The sequence below is a fragment of the Ailuropoda melanoleuca genome, chromosome 5, assembly GCF_002007445.2.
Source record: "Ailuropoda melanoleuca isolate Jingjing chromosome 5, ASM200744v2, whole genome shotgun sequence".
Taxonomy (NCBI): Eukaryota; Metazoa; Chordata; class Mammalia; order Carnivora; family Ursidae; genus Ailuropoda; species Ailuropoda melanoleuca.
The window spans coordinates 6,392,027-6,416,653 of record NC_048222.1 but is presented as its reverse complement, the minus strand read 5'-3'; the positions used below and the strand labels follow the sequence as shown (position 1 = coordinate 6,416,653).

Here is a 24,627-nt window from a genome sequence, read left to right as displayed (position 1 = left end):
TTTTTTTTTATATAATAGCCATTCTAATGGGTATAAAATGATAAGAATGTTTAGTTTTGTAAGAAACTGCCTGTCTTACAAAGTGGTTGTATTTCCACCAGCTATGAATAAGAGTTCCTGTTGCTCCACATTGGTCAGCATCTGGTATTGTCAGTTTTTTGGATTTTAGTCATTCTAATATGTGTGTAGTGGGTCTCTCATTGTTGTTTTAATTTGCAATTCCCTAATGACATATGACATCGAGTGTCTTTTCATATGCTTATTTGCCATCTATATACCATCTATAGTGAGATGTCTGTTCAGATCTGTTGCCCATTTTTAAATTGGGTTGTTTTCTTATTGTTGGGTTTCAAAGTTCTTTGCATATTTTGGATACTAATCATTTATCAAATATATGTTTTGCAAATATTCTCTCCCAGTCTGTGGCTTGTTTCTTCATTTTCTTAACAGTGACTTTCGTGGTGCAGTTTTAAATTTTAAGGGAGTCCAACTTATCATTTTTTTAATTTCATGATTATGCGTATGGTGTGTATCTAAAAAGTCATCACCAAACTGAAGGTCCCTGAATTTTCTCTTATGTTACCTTCTAGGAGTTTTATAGTTTTGTGTTTTACATTTAGGTCTATGATCCATTTTTTGATAATAACTTCTGTGGAAGGGATAAGGTCTATCATGTAATTCTGTTTTCTTTCTTTCTTTCTTTCTTTCTTTCTTTCTTTCTTTCTTTCTTTCTTTCCCCTTCTTTCCTTCTTTCTTTCCTTCCTTCCTTCCTTCCTTCCTTCCTTCCTTCCTTCCTTCCTTCCTTCCTTCCTTCCTCCTTCACAGGAGTTTTCTTCAGTGGCTTTAGGTAGGATGAGGCTGGATTCCCCTACCTCCAAATTCCAGTCTTGAGGACTCTCACTTCTTAGAGAACCTAATTTCCCAACCAGCACTAAAAATGTTCCCTTAAAAATGGTGGGAGAGTATTTCTACTTAGTTCCAAAGAGACCCCTTCTTCTGATGAATTGTTGTAACCTTCACAAGCTCCTCTTGGGGGAAGCTAGCCAACAGTGTTAACTTTTATTATATATATACACACTTGCTGTGAGCCGGACCCTCTACTAGATATTTTTTGTGTTACAGAATTTAAATTATTACTGAATTTAACAGTTATGTGAAAGGGTTATTGTGTATCCTCAGGTCAACTTGCCCAAAGACACTGAGTCAAAGGAGCTAGGAATCAAACTTTCGTTGGCTGAATTCAAAACTATGTAAGTGGAAGACCATGCTTTCCATTTCTGAATCACAAAAAAAAAAAAAAAAATCCATCCCCTGAAGCCACCATCTTTCCAAACTTATAATCAGCAGAATAGCGTGAATGAAAGTACTTTATTCATCTATCCTGAAAGAGGGTCACCTCCTTTCTGAATTTAAGTGTTTACCTTACCCAGGAGAATATAGTACCATTTGCCTTGGGGCAATAAGATAATTGTTTGGTCTTTCCTTCTGGCTCTTATAGGATTAGAATAAACAGAGGTGATGTTTATGTCAACAATGTTATTTAGCCAAAAGGTGACACTGTCAATGTGAAGGAACGCTTGATGATAGTTGACTCTAAGAAACTGATGAGATATTTATGAACTAAAACTGGAGACTCAAAATTAAGAATGCCTCTGTAACTGTAACTTTAGCACATTTGCCTGAATGTTATAATGTATTCACTGTAAAGTCTAGAAGCCTTATAAATATATGACTGGCAGTTGCCTCAGGCAGAAATCTTTTACTGATGCAATGAGATAAAAGTAATTAAGCTACATGTAGACTGATGGGTAATTAAATCCATGTGAAGCATTTTGTAACTAATTGCTATGTTCTAATCACAGATTGCTTTCTATTTGTCAAGGTAAGTGTATATAATTACACAGTCCTTATTTTCTTTAATCTGAAATCATCCCAGTTGGGTGAATATTTTTAAGCACTCTGAGTCTTAGAATATTTGGTACATTTCTTGCATAAAGGTAATTTGCATATTTTATAATTTGAGGGCCTTTTATAGTAAAATAGCTTTTAGTGTCACAGCAATTCTGTGGTTAATAACAATTTCTACAATCTAGGTTCATTGTTCAATTTTTAATTTATGTTTTTAATAGTAAGGCCGGTTTGTTATTTATTGAATGCCAGTAATGTTCAGAGCATTATATGGACTGTGGTACTAATCACAGTAGCTTGAAAAGACCAAGGATCAGTAAGTGTGTTTTAAAATAGAATATTTCAAATGACTCGGGTAAAATAAATAAATAGCTTTGGGGGTGGGAGAGTCTCTGTATGGGAGAGCAGCACGGGCAAGATATGACTGTAACTACTTGGCACATCATAGCAGGTATCCCTAGGCCCTTTCTGGAATCAGGCCTGGAGGGGATTTCATCTCTTGGTGGGAGCAGAATTTTGGATGTGGATACCCACTCAAAGCTTGTTTTTTTGTTTGTTTTTTTTTAATACAAGTTGCCTCTGCTGCTATGTAACGCTAGACAGTGTGCTTCTGGGATGCAAGACCTGTGTCTTACTCATCCTTGTGTTCTAGGCATGGTGCTTGGCAAATGAATCTCGTTCAATTAATATTTGTGGAATTCCTATGAGGGATATGTTGACGGAGAGGGAATCCACGATCATTTTCTGCAGATTATCTTCATTTATGAACTTCCCTTTCTCATTCTCTATGTGGATAGATACTTAAGGCATATTATAAAGTCATTTCATTAAAAAAAAAACCTGTATTTAATTCACTTTTTATACATGCTTTTTATTAGATTAACTGTGTAACATCTTTTTTTTTTATTGCTAATGACTTTTAATAGCCTTGTAATTTGTAATGAATATTCTTCAACTTTAGTCTTCTCTAAGTGATAACTATTATGAGAAGTATGGTTTCCTAAGGCAACATTGCAATATATTTGTTAGGGGACCAGACACTTTCCCCCCTCATTCTTCCCACTGTCTTTCCTCCAGCTGTTTAAGCTGTCCTGTATGGTATGCAAAGCTGGAGTCTTCAAGCTGCACCCCAGACCTGCTTTCCTGCCCTCTAACCTGGAAGAGCTTGTTGACAACCTGCCAGCAATTTGATTCTATTTCAGATATAAATGTTGTGCTGATTCCTTTACACCAATGTACCTCATCCCATGGTTTCTTTTTGTATTAGTGTATATATGTGTGTGTGTGTGTGTGTGTGTGTATAGTTATATATAACAATAAATATAGGTGCAGTATATTTTATCTTTGTTACGTTTAAGTTTAATACCTCAAGAGTATAGAATATTCTTAGCCATTGCTAAGGCTTCTCATATACAGGCTCTTGTCCTGGTAACCACTTCCTTGCCTCAGTGTTCTTCCTTTTTAACTTCTACTTTGAAATACATTCAACCTTACAATAATGTTGCAAAAATAGTACAGAGAGTTAGCATTTACCCTCATCCATCCTCCTCAGATATGAATTATCTTCCATGACCCTAGCACAGTGATCAATACCAGAAAACTAACATTGATCTACTACTGCCGTGTAATCTGCAGACGCTATTCAAATGTTACCCATTGTCCCACTAAGTTCATTTTTCTGATCCACGTCCAGTTGAGGAGGCCATCTGATGTGTAGTCATTATGTACCCCCAGTCTCTTAATCCCCCCATATGGGGCAGTACCCTGTCCTTCCTCGTCTTTCATAACATTGGTATTTTTGAAGGGTGTGTACTGGCCATTTATTTTATAGAACCTCTCTCAATTTGGTTTTATGTGATGCTTTTGTGTGATTAATTCAGATTATGTGTTTTTGGCAGGAATACCAATGAAGTGATGTTGGGCACTCTTCAGGTCATCCTGGTACATGATGTTGAGATGTCTCACTACAGAGGGGTTCATTTTTATCGCTCAGTTAAGATGGTGTCTGCCTGGTTTCTCCCCTATGAAGTTCATTATTTTTCTCAGTAAATACCTTGCAGAGATAAACTTCAAGACTATGCAATTACCTTGTTTCTCGTCAACTCTTGCCCACCAACTTTAACATGCATTGATGATTCTTTCCTCCAACGATTATCACCATGGTGTTTGCCAAATGGTGATTTTTCTATCTTTCCTCTTACATTTAGGAATTGGAATTATGTTATCAGGAGAATCTATGCTTTTTCCTTTATTTATTAAGTGTGGACTCATGGATATTTATTGTATTCTGTACTTCAAATTCCATTACTATCAGTATTTATATTACTGCTCAGATCGTCCCAGATTGGCCATTTGGCAGCGTCTCAGACATTGTGTTGTTGCAGGAGACACATCAGTGAACAAAACAGATGAAAATCTCAGTCTTAGTGTAGCTTTCATTCTAGTTGGGGATGAGGTGAAGAGACAATATACAATAAACATAATTGGAAATAAATTATATAGTATGTTAGAACGAGATACTTCTCTCCATTTTTCCTTCTGCCTCCTCCCCCTTCCTGCTGTCTTCACTGAGTAATTTTCTCTGCATGGATACTGTTGGACATCTTTAAAATAAACAATGAATGAAAGAGAGCCTCTCTGGGACCTCACCTTCATCCATCACCAGCTGAAGTCACATGATAACACAAAAGAATGAGGGAACTTCCGATTGAGAATAAAAAATTTTTTTCGCAAGGGTTCTGTAGAATATTTAAGTGAACTCAGGTTTGAAGTATCAAAATGGTGTTTCCTGGAAGAGATTGTCAGAGTTGGTAGAGGTAAATTAAAGCATTTAAAAAACTTTACCAATATACTTATAAAAAATAACAATAATTTTGCTGTAATGGGCTGAGTTTGGGCCAGTGCAATTACCGCAAGTACTCCGTTTTCTTCTTAAATCATTTCTCCATAGTTAGACAACACTATAGTAATAGGTTGGTTGCAGGGATGGGGGGAAAGGTGGAGAGTTTTCTTATAACGGTTTCATGGAGGGCTCCTGGGGGGTTGTAAACGTTAGGTTTTCTTAAGTTAGTATGAACGGTTTGGTGATGATATTTCCCTTTTTCTCAAAGGAGAGTAATTGTGTAAATCAGACTTGGAAATTGGGAGCTTCTAAAAAATTTTCTATTCAACTCATGTCCTGAGTGACAATAGACAGGTCACATATCTTACCCTTTTTCTCTGTTTGTTTTCTCATTTTAAAGTTATAAGATAAATAATAGTTTATAATTGGAGGCAATTTGTAGATCTTTGAATACCTCATGTTTGGGAATGCTATTTGCAGTAAAAACTATGTTATTGAGTATATATTTTGGTACTGAGAATTAAGGATTCAAGGAACTGTTAAGTATAGTTTTTTGTGTGTTTGTTTTTGAAGTAGGCACCACACCCAGTGTGGAGCCCAGTGCAGGGCTTGAACTCACGACCCTGAGATCAAGACCTGAGTGGGACACTTAACCGACACCCCTAAGTATAGTTTTACATAGATTAATGATCTTGGTATTTTTTTCAATATTGTGAACTATATAAAATGTGCAAGTCAAAGGTAACTTCAACATGATAACACAAAGTGGTTGTAGAATTGAGTTTCTTAATGTCATTTTTTATTAACTAATATTTTGCAGTTTTCTTAAAATACAGTGACACAATCAAGTAGATAGAAACAAGCATAAGTGAATGAAGTATAAAATATATAAGGTATAACATCCTATATCTATCAGGATATTGAATTGAAGAATTTTTAGTTTTTTTGATTATTTAGGAGAAAGTATAATTTATTAATAAGTTAAAGTTCATATTAATTCTTTTAGTTCTTCATTGTAGACAGTTTTTAAACTACATAACCATGCTGTTCAATCAAAATGTAATGTGAGTCACGTAAATAATTTAAAACTTTCTAGTAGCTGTGTTAAGAAAAGTCAGAAGCAGGATGTCTGGGTGGCTCAGTCGTTAAAAGCATTTCAGCTCGGGTCCTGATCCCAGGGTGCTGGGATTGAGCCTTGAGTCGGGCTCCCTGCTTAGCAGGAAGCCTGCTTCTTCCTCTCCCACTCCCCTTGATGGTGTTCCCTCTCTCGCTGTCTCTCTCTCTCTCTGTCAGATAGATAAAATCTTAAAAAAAAGAAAAAAAAGTAAAAAAATACAGGCCAAATTTATTTTAGAAGATATTTTAATTAAGCCAGTGTATGCATATGTAATCATTTCAACTTATAATCAGTGTAAAAATTCTTAATGTTTACATTCTTTTTTCACACTGAGTCTTCAGCATTTGTACACTTACAGCACAGGTCAGCCTGGACTAATTATATTTTAAGTGCTCCTTAGCCCCATATGGCTGATGGCTATCATATTGGATAGTGCAGGCCTATACTCTTAATGTGTCTCATTATGTTATTTATGCATTGTTTTGGTTTTCCTCAGTCATTTCTTATTTCTAGTGCTACTAAAGCTTTCTTTCTTTTGAGATTTTAGTTGGTACTTGTCATGTTGCAATAATTATAGTCAAAGTTGTATAGAGGTTGTCTTTGAGTCACTGAATTGGTATAAGAAGTATTATGTTCGAGTTCCTTCCTTGGAAGTTAAGAGATTAATTCTTATTCCTGCTCTGCTACTGGTTATTGTATAACTTTGGGTAAGTCCACTTACTCTTTCTGATCTTCATAGTCTTTGTTTATAAATGAAATGGATAAAGTCTTGCATTTTCTAACTAGACAATTGTGATTTTAAAAATTATCTTTGTGTTTGTTATTCAAATACATTGATTAATTACCCTCATATGCATCATGTTAGGTAGGCATGGTATCTGAAACAAAAAAGATCTGATGGAATCTGTTTTCTGTGAATCATGGTGAGTGGCCAGTTGATAGATCGTGAAGAGAGAGAAAAGTGACTTTAATTCACTCTCAAGTATAGAATTGTTAAAGTCTTATATCATATCTGGATATAAATTGGCGAGCCCTGAATTGGAATAATTGGGTCAAGGAAAAAGATGAGATCATTGGGGTATTGATTTGTTGTTCTCCTCAGTGTCACCAAACAACTGTATTTTATCTTTCTTTGAAAAGTGGAAAAATAAGAAATTATCATTTTTACCCCTGTGAGGGTGGTTATTTTTAAATGGCATTCACATTTTCCCCTTAGGCTAGAGGAGAGTTAACATTCTATTTTTAAATACAGAATATTAGCTATCTAGATTAGCCTCACATAGCAGAATTTAATAAAGGTCATTGCACTTAATTATGCTTATAGAACCACTTAAAACACACTGACTTCATTCATTGATTTAGCTTCTTTCATGTATTTTATGAAACAGAAAAAAAAAGATGGATTTTACTAATATTTATTTAATCACAGGGATTATTACTTGTTCACATTTTAAATTATAAAACATTTCTAAAATATATAAAACTAACACAGTTAGAAGCTAACACAGTTTAAAAAATTACTAGCTGTATCAAATTTTAACATTTTATCATATTCAATTCAGACTTTTTAAGAAATAATTAAAGATAACATTGAAGCCTCCTGTGTATATCTTTCCGTGATTCCATCAATAGTTCATTATAATTCCCGTCATTTCTTCTTTCTGTTTTCCTGTCTTCTTCTGGATTGCATATTAGGATTCCTTTTTATCTCCATTAATGCCTTGTAAGCTATACCTCTGATTGATTGATTGATTGATTGTGAGTTGCTCAAGGGTTCACATATACACATTTAACTTATCACAGTCAACTTGTAAAAATATGACACTCTTTCATTATAGCATAAGAGCCTTATAATTGTATACTTCTGTTTCCTCCTTCCTTCTCTTTTTTGTGTTACTGTCATTTTTTGTGTGTATAGACCCAACAATATATTGGTGTTACTTTTGCTTTAAACAGTCAATTATATTGTGAACTGATAAAAAATGAGAAAAATAGCTTTTATATGTACCCCCAAATTTACAAATTTCTTGTACTGGTCTTTTCTTTGTGTATTTTCTGATGCTTTTCTTTCCATATGGAATCATTTCTTTTCTGCTTAAAGATCTTTTTTTCTTACTCTTTAGAATAGTGGTCTGCTGGTAATGAATTCCATCAGCTCTGTCTGCAGTCTTTATTTTGCCTTCATATTAATAGCTGATTTTTTGTTGTATTTTCATTGAATACAAAATCCTTGGGTAATTTTTCAGAGTTTGAGGATGTCTCTCCATTGCATTCTTGTTTGCACAGTGGCTGACAAGAAGTTTTCTGTCCTATGTTCTGTCCTGTGTCCTGTCTTTGTGCAGTGTCTTCCTTATCTCCTTCACCCCCAACAGCTTTTAAAATTTTCTCTTTATTACTCTTTTTCTTTTTTTTTTAAGCAATTTGTTTATAATGCACTTTGGTGTGCTTCTCTATATGTCTATTTTACTGAGGTTGATTGAGTTTCTTGAATTTGTGGTTTATACTTTGCACCAAGTTTGGAAATCATTCAGCCATCCTTTCAGGGAATCTAATTATGTGTGTGTTATTTGGTTTGTCATTGTTCTCTGTTCATTCTTACTTTCTGTTCTTTCTCTCCTTGCTTCATTTTGGATAGTTTATGTCGCTAGGTCTTCAATTTCATCTCTAGAAGTTTCAAGAGGGTCTTTTTCTAATATCTTCTATTTCTTTTCTTATCATGTTCACATTTTCTGAGCACGTGGACCACATTTACAGTAGGTGTTTTAGTGCCCTTGTCTGCTAATTTCATCATCTCTGTAACTTATCACTCTGTATTGATTGTTATTTCTCCAGATTATAAATGTAGTCGGTGTTTTCTTTCCTGTCTGCATGCCTGATAATTTTTGTTTGGATGCTAGACATTTTAAATTTCATGTTGTTAAACATTGGATTTTGTTTTCCTTTAAGGAGTTTTGGACTTTGTTCTTTCATAGAGTTAAGGTATTTGAAATTACTTTGATCTTTTGAGGCTTTCTTTTAAGGTCTTTTAGTATAGGTCCAGAGCAGGTTCTAGTTTAACACAAATTTTTCTCAACCAGAAAGGGGGGGTAATCAGAAGGGGGAATGAAGCATGAGAGACTATGGACTCTGAGAAACAAACTGAGGGCTTCGGGGGGGGGAGGTGGGGGAATGGGATAGACTGGTGATGGGTAGTAAGGAGGGCACGTATTGCATGGTGCACTGGGCGTTATACGCAACTAATGAATTATCGAACTTTACATCAGAAACCAGGGATGTACTGTATGGTGACTAACATAAATATAATAAAAAAACATTAAAATAAAAAAAATTAAAAAAAAAAAAAAAAGGTAAAGTAGCCTTCTAAGGACTCTATCCAGTCAGTCATGTATTCTAAGATCTTTCCGTCAGCTTCTAGGAACACAAATCATTCTTGGTCCTGCATGACTTCTAAGACTTGTGTGGCCCACTGCTTTGCTATGATTCTTTCCCTGGCCTTGGGATTTAGTTTCCTCTCATGCATGTCCAGATAGTACTCAGCCAAAAACTGAGGGGAGTCCTCTGCTGATCTTCAGAGCTCCATCTCTGCACAACTCTTTCCTCTATAATATTTAACTCTGTGTACTGTAGCTTTCTGAGTTTCAGTCTCTTACTTCTCAACTCAGCAAGATCATTGGGCTCTGTTTGCTTTCCCCTTTTCTGCACTGTGGCCTAGAAAATGCCTTTAGGAAGTAAGATGGGTAATCATAGGACTCACCTTGTCTGCTTTTTTCAAAATTCACAGTCCTGCACTGCCTGTTATTTCTTGACTGATGATTGTTATTTCATACATGTTGTCAAAATTTCTGGTTGTTTATAGCATTGAGGCAATTCCTCTAACAGTTAATCCTTCGTGTATAGAAATGGAAGTCCTCACTGTATTTCCTTTTAATTAAAATTTTGTGTTGTCATCAGTGTGACCAGAGTCCACAATTTATATGGGATATTATACATTCTTCCACTGAAACACCCATTGGTAGATATAATTTTGATTAGCATAGCCTGGTCAAGTTACAGATTTGGTTATTGGTATGTATGTTATTTTACTGTAATAGATGGTAAAATCACCTTTTATTAATACCACCTGCAAGTATTTGTAATGCTTCCATTTTAGAAATTTTAAATTGACGAGGTAGCTGATCATTAAATCTTTGATATGTGGGGTATGTATCAGACCTTTCTATTCTGATTATTCTTTTTTCCTTAAGGCACAGCTACCTGCTTCTCCGTAGAACTTCCAAACTTTTAAATATGTTCGTGTCTTAGAGTTATACCTTACTCTTTCATCATGTAGGGACATTGCTTACCACCCAACCCCCCTTTTCTTTTACTTTTTATTCACCAGAAAAAAAATATATCTTCACATTTCAATGACATCAGACCTGGAAAGGGCACACTTAAACGTTTACAGGAATATTTTAACCCACTTTTTGGTCACTTGCCAAAGTATAGTCGTTGAAAAGAGCCAAACTGATCTGAATTATGCTATTTATCACTATAGTTACTTGGTGTGGGGATAGTAGATTCTTGAGGGTGAGCCTATTTTTTCTCTAATGAAGGAAAAACGAATTTTTCCTTTCCTTTTCCTGACTCATAAGAAAGGATTTTATTTTACTTGTTCTTATTTGTCCTTCCTTCTGAGATTGTAGCAGTGTTCTAACTCTGAAGACTGTCTGGGTTTGTGGCAAATGTTGGTTTGTTGGATGTCACCTTAAATGATGTGGAATGAGAAGCTGGGGGCTCCTTAGTAATCCTTAGGCTCTGTTGAAGGGAAAAGAAACAGAATAGATAAAAGACCGACACCACCTCCTTTCCCTCCTTTCCCCCAGGTGCTACCAACTAAATGCCATAAATGTGTCACTGGTCTTAGATTCCTTTTACTTGTTTCTTTTTAATTTTGTGAGTCTGATTTCAGGCATTTTGGTCAATTATAATAAATTCTCCTTCCAAAAAAAAAGAGCGAAAGAAAGTAATTTCTTTTAAGCAGACTGGACATTGACATTATCTGTTACTCCTTTTCCTGTTTCTTCTTATATACCAAATATAGTGATTTGAGAATTCTGAAATGGCACCGAATATTCATGAGCTTAAACACGAAAATATCTTAAAACACGGAGTTATTGAGAGCTTTCACTAGCAAGTATAATATACATGTTGCATATTCATTGCCTGTGACAGTGAATAGGTTATCAACATGTAATTCTTGTTCCCTTAGCTCTGCTTGGTGAGCTTGAACCTCTTGCAACCACTTATGTCACCACTGGCTCCCATCTTATAATTCTCTTTCACCACAAATTCCTCTCTTCCACCACTTCACCCCAACCACACTGACCTCATTGTGGTTGCTTGGGAACTATAAACATGCTGATGCTGGATCTTACATTCCCTCTGCTGCAAGTGCTCTTCCTTCAGCTAAATGCATATGGTGCACTTACCGCCTTGGTTCATTCAGGGTTCATATCATCCTGAGTCTTCCTCACCTACTTGTCAAAAATAACAACGTCCTGACCCAGCCACTTTATCACTCATTCTTTATCCCGCTTTTAAACATTTTATAGCACTTTCTTATTCTGGACAGCATATTATTCATCTTTTAGTTTATTGTGTCTCTCACGTGAATAAATTTCATTTAAGATCTAGGACAGTGTCTGGCGCATTCTAGTACTCAACAGATAGTTGGTAGATGAAGAATGAGTGATGCATGAGTGAATAGATGTTGTTTTATTCGTATTAGAACACCTAAACTGTCCACCTGATGCACCTTCAAACTGAATATAAAAGTGTGATAGAAAGTAGAAAACTATATCTGCTGTTTAAACACTTGAAATTATTCATTTGTTTTATATTCAAAGTCGAAATTCCCTAATGGTAACTACAGAATTTCTGGTCCTATTTGACTATAGATTTGTTGGAGTTCACTGTTGAGAAAGACCTTTAGGACCATAAAACATCAGTGATAAAGATACTCTGTCCTTTTAAAACTTAAGTTCTATTTGTCCTTCATTCTGTAACTGGGTTGATTGGCCTAAATAATACAAAATGCTTTGCTTCTTTCGTTTCCTTTATGCTTGAAACTGTTCTCTAACTCTAACTTAGTCTTGGAATCTAGAGGAATTTTTATCCATCCCCACAGTCACCTGATACTAATATTTTTCTGAGCACAAGATGCTGTGTTGTAGGTATCTTGTTCTTTTTTCCCTCTTCCTACTTCCTTTTGTATCTGTAATGTTTGGACTTCTGGGAGTTGAGGCTGTTGTGATATTTTTAAAGACAATATACCATCTCCCCGCCTATCCTGCTAAAATACCAAAGGGCCCATTCATAGACACTGCTGTCTGTATCCACTCTAGGGGTATTGGAAAAGCCCATATATGGCATAAAACACACTGTGGGATTAAGAGGATAAACTTAATCTGCCTCATTGAGGTTTATTGCCGATTTTTGGAGCCTGGGGAGTCAGATGCCTTGTTTTCAGAAAGTGTGTCATCCTTTTGTGGCGTTTAGTTTGTTTTTAGCTTTCCATTATTTCCAGATTCTTGTAGAAGTATGAAAATAAACAGTATTCTCTCTGATTATGACCTTTTGAAAGAAATAAATTAAACAGGTTGCTTTTGTTTAGCGACAACATGATCAATTTATGTCAACAACTTCTTTTCTGTGGAACACTGTAATCACAGAGTTCGGGATGCTCTGCAAATACTCTGTTAACTCTTGCTTCTAAAGCAATAAAAAAGATAATTTTAAAGTTTAATTGTCTCTGAACTTACCTATAAGTGGAAAATCTTACTTTTAAGTAAAAAAAATAGTTTGTATTCATTTGCTGTGCTGCCCAGCTGTCACTATAGGATAATGGGGAACTTTAAGCAAGACGACTAATCTTATGTAGAACTTAAGAGACCATGCGACACACTTGTGCTTATGAGAGAGAATGTTCTTGGTCTTAGAAGGTACATGCTGACATATTTAGATTTAAAGTGCCACGATGTCTGCAACTAATTCTCAGGGAAAAAACAAACCAACCATGTGTGTTCGTCCATATGGAGAGAGAGAGAGAGCTCACGCTCACAAATGTGGCAAAATTTGGTTCCAGAGTCTGAGTGAAGGAGGTGTGGGTATTAGGTGTACTGCTGTTGAAACTTTCCTGTAAATGTAGCATTGTTCAAAATAAAAAGTTAGCAAAAAACACCTTTGTGCATCTGATAACTTTTGTTAGTTTGCAAAAGTAGTATAAACGACATAGTTGAAGAATTAGGTAATTAATATTTGTCTTTATCGGTGGTATGTCATTGTTCTATCCAGGATAGCCATGGTTGGTCCTGTTTCGATGCTATCTTTAATAATACTGTCATTTCAGGTTTTTTTTTAATTGAAAAGAGTTTTTTATAAAATTCTTGAGCATCCAAAAATAGGATTAGAAGGAACCAAAGAAGTTATATTGTCTAATTCACTATTAAGTGAGTAGATTAATTACGTGGCAGACTGCCTACATATATTATTACTTCAGAACATCACCATTGAAGAAATTTCCATGACCCTTCAAATGCTTAATCAGAGAGTCGTAGTTATTTATGAATTTTCTAGGGTTTTTTTTTAAGGAAAAAAAACATAAAAATCTAATTAATGTGCCCTTCTCACCCTTAAAAGAGAGCATCAGGAATTAAGAGCAGAGAATTGAATGCATATTAAATAAATACAACATGATGTATGTTTAATTCATATTCCTTATTGGCCTTTGAGGAAGATGGAGATTGAGCGCTGGAATGGGATGGTGGAGAAAGAGAAGGAAGGGAAGGGCAAGGGCAGGAATGGAGGGAACAAGACAGGAGAAGGGGAGAGCTACCATGTTCTGAGGAAGAAAGACTTAGCAGATTTTGAGGTGACTTTTTCTTTTTTAATTCGGTGTCATGGATAAAGATTGTCTGGCTCTCTGGTGCTCTTTAACTTTCAATCCCATTAATCACTGTTTACAGTTTTCCTGTTTTTGTAATCCGTACTTTTAGAGACTCTACTCCCAGTGGAATAAATGAATCACCTTAATATGTTAGAAATTTTCCAAACGATAAAGCAAGAGCCACTGGAGGAAAAAATCAGTTCTCTGATTAGGTGAAATCAGTCTTTGCCCATATTTTCATGTATGACGGTGAAGCCCCTACATAGGACAAGTTACGGTGAGTCCTAAACTTCTGAAATTGAGTTTTAGCAAAGTTTGATTTTCCAAAACAGATTTTCTTTCTTGGGAGACTCTTTTATTGAGGATATCATCTTTCTTTCTTTGTTAACCTTTTATGTCTTCTCCTTTTTCTGTCCTCTGTCATCTCAAATTACAGTGGAGCAGAGATCAGAATCCAGCTGTGAAGGCTGCTCTCCATTCGGGAAAAATACCGTGTGTTTCAACTATAGGCTGATCCGTAATTACTTGGGTAAAATGATAATGGATTCTAATAACTGAACTTTTTAGAGGATTTTCCCTGGTACGATGCATTTCATTTCTTCCTAGTATTCGCTTGTCTTTTCACCAGAATTAACAACAACAAAAGGATGGTAGATGATCTGATGAAACTTATGTTCATTAGAAGAGGCAGAATGAACAATTTCAGGAAAACAAACAAAAATCAGATGGATGAACTGTTTTAGGAAAAAGTAAAATCTCTTCTCGGATGCTTATAAAAAGCTAATTTCTGTCTCCCACTTTTCCACCTCCCACTTTCTTTTTTTGCACATATTTATTTTTACAGGCCTGGGAGTTTTTACTGGGCATTCACTCCTCTTATCTCAGTTCTTCCTGCTTGCGTCTCTTTTTTTATTTTCGTGTGTTTTTTTTTCTGACACGTATTCATCAAAGTCCACGTTGGAGAGCAGACTGGGCCTATCTTATTGTGGCTGACATCATCCTCACTCTGAGCCAGCCCAGCGCGCCTCTCATTCTGGTTTCCGAGGCTGTGTTCTCCAGTCCCCACCCCCTCCACCTCCACCACCACTGATAGGGATGGATGTGAAGTTCCCAGGGTGTCTGTTAATGTCCCCTTGCCAGTTCCTGGATAATAGCCAGTGTTAGCTCACAGAAGCTTAATGATGAATCCATATCTGTCATGAGCGGGGATTGATGCAGGGCACATAGTAGGTAAGGGCTTAATAAATGTTTGATAGACCAATAAAGAAATGAATGTGCAAAGTAATATAGCTCATAACTGAAGTCCTTAAGGAATGAAGCTGTTTAGGCAAGCCCTTCTGTCCATAAGTATAGCCAATTAAGTGTGCAGATAGAAGCATGCATGTGTCCCAGTCTCCATTAGTGATCACAGACTGCAGCCTTCACTTTCCCTGGTGAATTCATATGCAAGCTGACCTGACAGGAACTGCTTGTACAGTGAGTAATCACAAGACTTCCTAGAGAAAAGGATGTCAGGACAGGGATTCTGCCTTTAGCTTCACCGTTAGTATGAAATGACTTTCTAGATCCTAACGATTTGCAGGATCAGAACTCATCGGAATTCTTGAGATAGAACCTTGCAAAATCTGACTTTCTCATGTCGATTAAGAGCAAAATCATCTTGGACACATTTTGGGATGGAATTGGCAAGGCCTAATTCTCCGAAAGTCCTGGGATTTCACATTTTGCACGTGTGCTCTCATTTCATTGTGTTTTAGCCCAGGTTGCTATTATGTAGAGCATTTTAGCAGCCTTGATCTTGGAGACATCAAGACCATTATTCCTGTTGTTGCTGATTTAGTCTTACAGCTGCTTCCTCTTTATGTGATTTAATTTGAAGTTTCAGCCCACTGGGGGGCTCTTGGTCCCCACCTATGCAGCTTTAAGAGCTGGCTGCTGTTTTCTGCATGGATGTTATTTCCATTCCTATTCATCGTGATTTTTCCCCCTTCTGTATTCATCTAGCAACAGCAAGGCACTGTTCCAGGAACTCGCTCTCTCTACATAAGGCATAACATGGAACCATTTGGATGGAAAAATTATAAATTAAAATTATTCTGTTCATTTTAAAATATTCATATTGTGTTGCTCAAGTGCCAGTAACTGGAAAATCATGGATAATGTCCTGTTTTTATAACCTCTTTCAGAGTGTTTTAAAATCTGTATATGTTGTTACTTAGCCATCTCTTTTCCTGGAGTGGATTTTGTGATAAGATTAAAAACAAACCAAAAAAAAAAAAAAAGTTGTAGGAGTCCACTGTCTGATGATATATGTAATATTAAAATAAAGATGATACCACTGATTGTAACCCTTCTTTTTAAAATAGAAAAATATTTACTCCATGTGCAGAGAATACTTATAAAACTGTCAGACTAGAAAGATGACCTATGAACATGGCAGACTATTTCTTTTGAAGAGAAAACTTTTTATTAAATGATTAAAACTAAGCAAATGTTTATTGATTTCTGGAACTACATATTTAATTGAAATAAAGAAAACCCATGTATTCAAAGCACTACCGATTTGCAGATACTGAAAACATCTTCAGCTTTTTAATTAGGGCTGGTTTCTTTTGATACCTCCAGCTCTTTATGCTAAGTTATTGATTCTTTAATTTTCAGGAAACTAAAATTTTATTTCTATCCTTGTATTTTCTGTGTTGTATGGGTGTGTGTGAGGATGTGCATGTCTCAGAAAGATAGACCAGTAGGGAAAAGTGAAACACGTTGTTATGTGGTTTGGCTGGTTTTTGGTAAAGTAAATAGATCTCTTATTCTAGAGGAAAGAATAGTTATTGGAGATCTCAGTTTCATGTACATTTTTCCACCTCTGTGGAATGCATTAAAAATAGTAAAGATCTTTACTTTTCGCTTCTCTTTTCTGTAAGTTTTTTAAGTTCACATTCACACAAAAGCCATGTGTTTTATTTGTTGTCTCTCTTGGCTAGGAATATTTAAATGTATGTTTAAAATTCTTCTCTTCCATCAACTAAAGACAATTTAAAATTATAATTTGAAGACTCTTTCTAGAAATGTATACTTTTGGGTCAGGCTGTCGTCTTTGTGGGCCTGGTATGTGTGCTGAGGTTCTCCTGAAGCAACAAATCACTTTAGCATGAACAAATTTCACAGGGCTATTTGATTGTTGGTCTTAGCTTTGTGTGAATCATTTGGCCTTTTAAAATAGGCTAATCCTTTAATCGAATACGCTTTCAGAAAGGTTCTGAAAACCTGGGTGGCTCTTGCTAACTCTGTCTTATTCATTTTAAATAATACGAGGTTATCCAGATGCATTTCTTTTTGATTTTTGGAAGGGTGTTATTGCAGGCCATAATATTTGAAGTCAGGCTTCTTTATGATAACAGTAACAACAAAACATACGTACATTCTCGTAAAGTCTGATTGATGGAAAATAGGATGCAAGCTGTCAGTAAACAGGTTCTTGGATACAAATACTTAGTTTATACAGCAACCGACTCTTCTGAACGCAGCAATCCAGAGCACTCTATTCTTAATTGAATAAAGAAAACAAATTAGAATAGTTACTGCAGGAGAAATGGGTACCTCATAATTAATAACTTCTGAGTTAAACCTTAACTACACTTGACATTTTTCTTTGGGTTGGTGACAGACTGATTAGTGAGTTAACTCCTGATAGTACCTCTTCTGTGCAGTGACTGTTTCAGTTCCAAGGCTTATGGTGCTCAATAAAATAGGTATTCATTGTGATGGGATTGTCACTTCAGTCCTGATCAAAGTGCTTTGGAGGAAGCACGGTTGAACTGATTGGCTGTGAATGTTAATCACTCCATAGGGCGCACCGATAATTTACAGCATTGTTGTAACTCTCTGGTGTTCATAAAATGAACTTAATAACCCAGTGCCACCATGGGATAAGCTGCTTTTTCTCTGCAGTTGAATACCCAGACTGCCTGCATAATGGTGTGGAGTAATACTGCCTTAAAGGGAGTGAGCAGCTGTATGATGAAGGAAACAGCTCTGCAACAGATTTGTTAATTATCTCCTTTGATTCACAGAGGGTGTTTGTGAGATATGGTTGACCAGTGAAGACACAGGGGCTTACGGCAGAGACATTGGCACCAGTCTCCCCGCACTGCTGTGGAAGCTGGTTGAAGTGATTCCTGAGGGAGCAATGCTGAGGCTTGGCATGACCAATCCACCCTATATTTCAGAGCATCTGGAGGTAAGGAAAAGCACCCCATTTCCCTGCTGACACAGACACGAACCAGTCCAGACAGTGTGGCAGCCTCCACATCATCACATGGGTTACACTGACAACCTCTTGCACATTATTTTTTTTATTTATTTATTTATTTATTTATTTATTTATTTATTCATTTATTGTGGTCGCATATGACTGAGTGGAGAATTTCAAATCCTCTTTGTCAGTCTGCACATCTTGTTTTCTCTTGCTCTCCATTAATTAACATTGCTTGGATTTTCCAGCTCTTGCCATCTTATCACAGTTCTTTGTTTCTTCTGTGCAGCCCCTCAGACTCCCATTGCATAAATGTGCCTCGGTTCCTCCATTCAGTACCCTGGTCTGGCCTAGTTCAGGCATGGTAAGACATCGCATTCATTTTGCAACCAGGTCGTGAGCACGTTATCCGAACTGCTGTTAGCCCTGTCAGTAAGATACTGGGCTGTGAGTCTGAGGATGTTTTTAGTCCCCTCCCTTTGTCTGGAGATAGTTAGGGATGAAGTGGAATCCGAGAGAGACAGAGTTTGGTACTCTTTTCCTTGATTCTCTTGTGGTCACTGTGAACACGAAGGGGTTGTGGCAGTGGGAGATGCCTGGTCTCATTTGTATCCCTTCCCCAGGTCAGGTGTGTGCCCTCAAGGAGCTTCCCGTGAAACTAGAAACATGGGCATGTGAGCAAGTTACCTGGTGTCTGATGACAAATGCTCAGTAAATACGAGCAAGGAATGTGGATGGACGAGCCACCATTTCAATGAAAAAGCACATGCCAGGACTCATGACTGCTCTTTCAGGAATAAAATAATTACAGTGGACCCATAGTTATGGATAAGAAATCTAATAACTGCTGTTAGAAAATTAATGCAAAGTATAGAAACAAGTCACTATGTTTTTTATAATCAGTTGTATTCTTTACAGTTACTTTGTGCAGGAAAAAAATTCCAAAATCTAAAAGCAAGCATAGCTGCTCAAATTTAATGCACAAATCCCAGTGAAGAGTCAACAGTTGCAAAATTTGTTTCTGTTGATTCGATTTGAGGGCTATACTTGCTGAAGTTGTGCTGAAAAGCCTCCCTGATATTAGCAACGTGTTTTAGAAATTCTGAAATCAGGTTTGGTAGCAATCTGATTGTTAATTGTAAATATACAGTGAAGAATTTCAGCAGTTTCCATTTTGTTATTCACATATTCCCTAGCCAGATCTCTTTAGTAAAGGTATATGATTGACAGGTTAACTTTAGTACTTTGGACAGTGGGAGACAGTTAAGATTTGCTATTGAAAAATAAGTTGCAGGTGTGTCAATTTATAGGTAACCCTTTGACCCAACACTTGAAAAAAGCAAGTGACTTCTCTGCAAAAATCAAACATGGTAATTCCTGCTGCATTTGAAGTAAATGTGAGGCATCCACCAGGCGATATGCTAGATGTGTGATTTGAAAAAAATCTCATCGAGGAGCCCAGGGAACCATACTACCAGAATCAGCGAAGTTCAAGTAAGGAGTAAACATAAGGGGGGAATCATGCATAGGCTCTGAGATGACTGAATAAAGTACCTCTTGGAATAAATTCAGCACTTCAATTAATTGCAAGGTTACAGAAACGAATGCTGCATTTATAGCAAATCCCGCTGCTCAGTATCTAAAGAGGTTCTGGAGTTGTTGACCTCCAAACGCACGCTCCAGGAGAGCTTCTGAAAATCAACAGAAGTTGCTAAGCATAGCTTTACACTTTACTTGGAAAAACACCAGATGTTTAGTTCATAGATTGTGGTTGGAGTGATAACAAGTTCTGATTGTCATGACGTTACCCTTTTAAGACTCTCGCTGTCAGATACCTGTAATGCTGGCCTTGCCTCCTCCATCGTCATCTTTACAAGGCAGGGACCTCAACATTTTCATCTCTGGATGTACCCTACCCAGTGGAGGTTCAGCAAACAAGTGAATCAAGAACGGATAAAGAAGAGCCGTCTTCAAAAAGTAAATTATAGAGCCCGCTCTATAGCCTCGAACTTTCAAGTCTAACATTCTGGTCAGAAGAGGCTGCAGAAGATGACAAAGTAAATGAACTTCAAGGATGAGAGTTTGTCCCAAAGAAAGCCACTTACTCCTCTGCCCTTGATACACTGGGAGTCATCGTACCACACCAAGGAAGAAAGCAACCCAAAGGAAAAGAGACCAGATGAGACCAACAAGCCAAGTTATGCAAGAGGAAAAGACCCATGCCATCTGAAAGTAAGAGCTTGGAAAACCTTCCTTTGGCACTTGGACAAGACCTTCACACCTTCACCTTGGCCGTTCTTCTCGTTCTCCTTTGAGCAAGTCCATGTTCCCCAAACACGTCATTCATTGTGTTACAGGAAAGGGAACTGAGCTGCAGAGGCTCCCCTGGCTCCCCCATAAGAAACAGAATATCAGGAAAGGGAGCCCAACCCTGCTGAACCTCGGCCCGTGCTCACCAATACATTGTGCTTCCCCATTTTCCTCTCGCTAAGCCTAGGGCACTCTACTGAAATTACCTGACTTATCTAGAGAGTGCTGGAGAGAGTTCACCAATAAGAAAAAAAAGGAAACAGGAGAAAAAAAATCAAAACAAAACAAAAATAACACCAGTGAATGACAGATGGTGATGTCTTTTAAACTGTGGGGATAGAAGGAACCCACTCTTGAAATAACTACTCTGATGCTTTAATACCCTCACAGTGAGGGTTCCTTGAGAATTGTATTGGTAGGACCATGCCTCCTTAGGTTTCTGGAAGACGCTCCATGCTTCAGACTTTAATTAGAGAGCACTTCACTGGGCTCTTTTCCTTCCCTTTCTTTTCCTTGTTCTGTTTACTTCATGTTCATCTGACTCTTGCAGCCTTTCTTAAAACCCTTTTACCAGCGTGCTTGCTTGCATATGTATGTATGTATTGAATCGAACAGCTTAAAGGGGAATTTTTTTTTTTTTTTTTTTTTTGTGAGTGAGAGAGTGGTGGGGGGCACAGAGGGAGAGAGAGAATCTTAAGCAGGCTCCATGCCCAGCATGGCGGGACTCAATTCACAACCCCAAGATCATGACCTAAGCTGAAGTCAAGAGTCAGATGCTTCACCAGTTGAGCTACCCAGGTGCTCCACAAAGGGAAAATCATTTAAAGGAAAATATCAAAGGTTCTGTCATTATTTAAAAGTATAATGTGGAAAAATAGATCTGTTGATATTACTTTTTATTAAATCTCCATAGGAACAGAAGATGCATATTATAGTTAACATAGGATGCACTTTTAAGGTTTTATCACGAGTCTAGGGGCTCCTGCCTGGCTCAGTCAGTGGAGCATATGACTCTTGATCTCGGGGTCATGAGTTCAAGCCCCATGTTGGGCACGGAGCCTACTTAAAAGTCTAGCATTACGTGTGGCATTTTATGTAGTAGATATTAAATAAATGTGTGGTGAATAAAAAGAGAGGGAGGGGGAATTCTTAATCCTTAACAAGCAGGCAAATAATCAAGTGTTGTTTGGAACATCTACAAACCCGAATTTTAACATACTGCTGCCTTAAAAAATTAACTTGAGATTCATTTTAAATGACGAGATAGCTGACAAAGAGATATCGCAAGCATTCATACTTCTGTATACGTATTTTGGAAAAGCATCCTAGAATTGCAGAAACGTAAGTATAACCTTACTTATTAAATATGGACATGAGGTCGAAACAATAGATAAAGCAATGGATGGAAACCTATCTTCGTTCATCTTGAAGACCTCAGCACCTGTCCATTACCCACAGGAAGAAGACGCTTAGCTTGGCATAAAGCGGCCTTAAGATGCCTTCTTCCAGTGCATCCCTGTGTTCTCGCCCCCTAATCCCCTGCGATGCCTCCTGTATAGTGTGGGTTTTTCATACGCCTGAAGTTTCTACTTTAACGTTTTCTCTTTCTGTTCTTACCACACAGTGGCCGTTGGTAATAATGAGTGGATCAGACATACTGGCATTTGCTACTATGTGTGTTAACTAACACATGGCCCCTATCATGGCAGATAAGAGAGATTTTCGCTGTTTTTGCTCTTCTGTTGATAATACTAAGCTAATAACTTTGGCATATTCCTCTCGAATGGACTCTGACCTTACAGAAGGTGGTGGGGCTTGTGAACTTGACCACTCTTGAACCACATTGCTTACTGTTGCCCTCCTCGTTGTAGGTAGCCTGCAGCTAAGGTACTAATTCAGACAATATGATACCCATGAACCCCACAAGGCATCTTGAGGCCAATGGCAGTGACATAGGGGCTCCCAGTCCTCAGACGCTGGATATCACTGATATCTTTCTCAGGACTGCGTAAGAAGAGCATCAGTACCGTTTATCGACTGCTCATTATTTTCAAGAAGCCACGCTGATTGCTTTCCACACATTCTCTCTTTTCCTTCTTAAAATAAACTACCTATAGAGATATTATTCTCCTCATTTTATTGATTTAGAAGCTACCTCTTAGAATGCTGTAATTATTGGTCAAATTACATAACTAGTTAGCAGCCGGACTGGTTCCTTATCTCGTCTGGTTCTACAGCGCTTTCTACTGCATTGAGTCTCCACAGAACATTCTCTGATGCTCCCAGGACTCCCTCCCTGCTCTGTCAGACTGTCCAGCAGACTTCTGCGGGCGCTTGTCATCGGGCTCTGTGATCACTCATTTACATGCAAACCCAACCGAGCTGTTACCGTCTTTAGGGAGAGGCAATCTTGGGCACGCCTTTAGTTTCAGTGCCTGTGTTGACATGCTGAGGGAGCGTGTACGGAATCATGTGCTCGCTCCGAAGTTTGCTGTTCCTTGACTGCACGTCTCATGTACACGTTGAAGTATCTTCCTATCTGTGCCGAGCATCTGGTTGTGGAAGACTTTGTGGATGGTTGGCACGTGTCTTTCTCACTTAGGAGTCCCACTTCTGTGAGGAGGTACAAGATGGGGAAGGAAGATCCATCTAAGGGATGTGTTTTACTTATTTCCCCCCTAAAATACCATGATGCTAGATAGTATCCTTAGAACTACCTGTAGCAAGTGAGCTCACGGTGTGATTACTTATAGATGATCTAGGCTCTTAGCTTCTTTCTTCTTCTTCCCTCTCCTCCTTAGCTTTCACTGTTTTATGTTTTGTTTTGTCTTGTTTTTTTTTTTTTTTTTTTACAATCTCCCATCAGAGCAGTCAGCAGAGGATGGTCAAGAAGGAGAAATTAAAACAGGCAATTTGCCTTGTTTTTCATTTTATGGGTTGGCTGGTAAGGAAAAGATACTAAAGCTGTTGACTGGTAAGGGATATAGGAAGTATCTATGGATTTTATTTATCTAAGCCCTTCTGGTTCTCCCTGTGTTATGAATAATTTAAAATGTTATCTCCCTTAAGATTCCTGTATCTCTTAAAATTGTATCCGAATTTTAGTACATCACTTACAGCCTGGTCCAGAGAGGGCAAGTTGATTAATCTGGAGCACAGATTCTTGTTATTAAGTACTTAACTATAGTCAAAGTTATAAGCAAATCAAATTACTTACTTTTCAATTTATATTACTCTAAAATATCACTAAAAATACTATTCACATTGATATTATAATACATTTTATTTAGCTTCAGTTAAGATGTATAGTTTTTTAAAAGATTTACATTTAATATATTTATGTTATATTATGTAAGATTGATCATAAATAGTGATATTTAAAATGTTGCATCTGTTTTTGGTTGAGAAATCTTGTAATGACTAACAGTTTCCCGCTACCCTTGGTTTTTGTATGTTTACTTCCACTTAAATGAGCTTATATCCTAACCTAATTGAATATTTATCAAAATTAATTTATCTGGTAAAAGACAATAACTATGCCACATGGTGTAATTGATGAGCGTTAATAATACGTCTGGCTTGGCAGACTCCTAAAAACTGCCTCTCAGTTTCAAAGTAAATTCAGTTCTTGCTCTACTGTTGTGTCAAAGCAATTCAGAATTTCCACACTGAAGTCAGTAATTCACATGGGGCCCCTTAAAATTATTTTTCCTTATTGCTTATACTTTTCAGAATAACAGAAAAATATGCAAGTAGACTTTGTGCTGTTGTTTACAAAATATTTCCCCCTTCTGATAAAGGGAAGGCCATGCTAGATTTATTTTAAGCAAGGAAGCGGAGAGGAGAAATCTTCTGTTTCTGCCATCCATATTTAGCTTTGGGACGTCAGTGCATGATTTGATCTGACTGTTGGCACCCGTTTTCTGACCGATTATAATCCTCGGCACTGCATCGTGAACCTGGCATTTGTGAATTTCAAGAGGTCCCTGACACCTCTAAAACTGGAAGCCAGAGTTTGTGCCTATCTGCAAATCGAGGGGAGGGAAGCCTGCATCCAATACTAAAAGACTTGGTATTCATAATAAAAAGCTTATCAGACTTTCCTGGGAGCCTGACGCTGAGTGCTGGGAGCAGCCCTTCTGGAAGGAGAGGGGAGGCCCCAGCTCTGTTTGCCAAATGACTTGACTACTTGTGATGAAAGGTGAAATTAAAATGCTCCTCCGTTGAAGCGTGATTGCAGGCTCCTCCCCACAGTACACTTGTAG

At 37.3% G+C, this 24,627-nt stretch overlaps 1 protein-coding gene across 4 annotated transcripts in view; it reads left to right on the top strand.

Moving 5' to 3' along the window:
• Positions 1 to 24,627, top strand: part of CDKAL1 (CDK5 regulatory subunit associated protein 1 like 1) — a 623,544-nt gene that overhangs the window by 367,508 nt on the left and 231,409 nt on the right. For all 4 annotated transcript variants that reach the window (XM_034660262.1, XM_034660260.1, XM_034660263.1 and 1 more), the window contains one exon: positions 17,871 to 18,037. In XM_034660262.1, the coding sequence (XP_034516153.1) occupies positions 17,871 to 18,037 (167 nt within the window). The remainder of the gene's footprint in view (positions 1 to 17,870; positions 18,038 to 24,627) is intronic.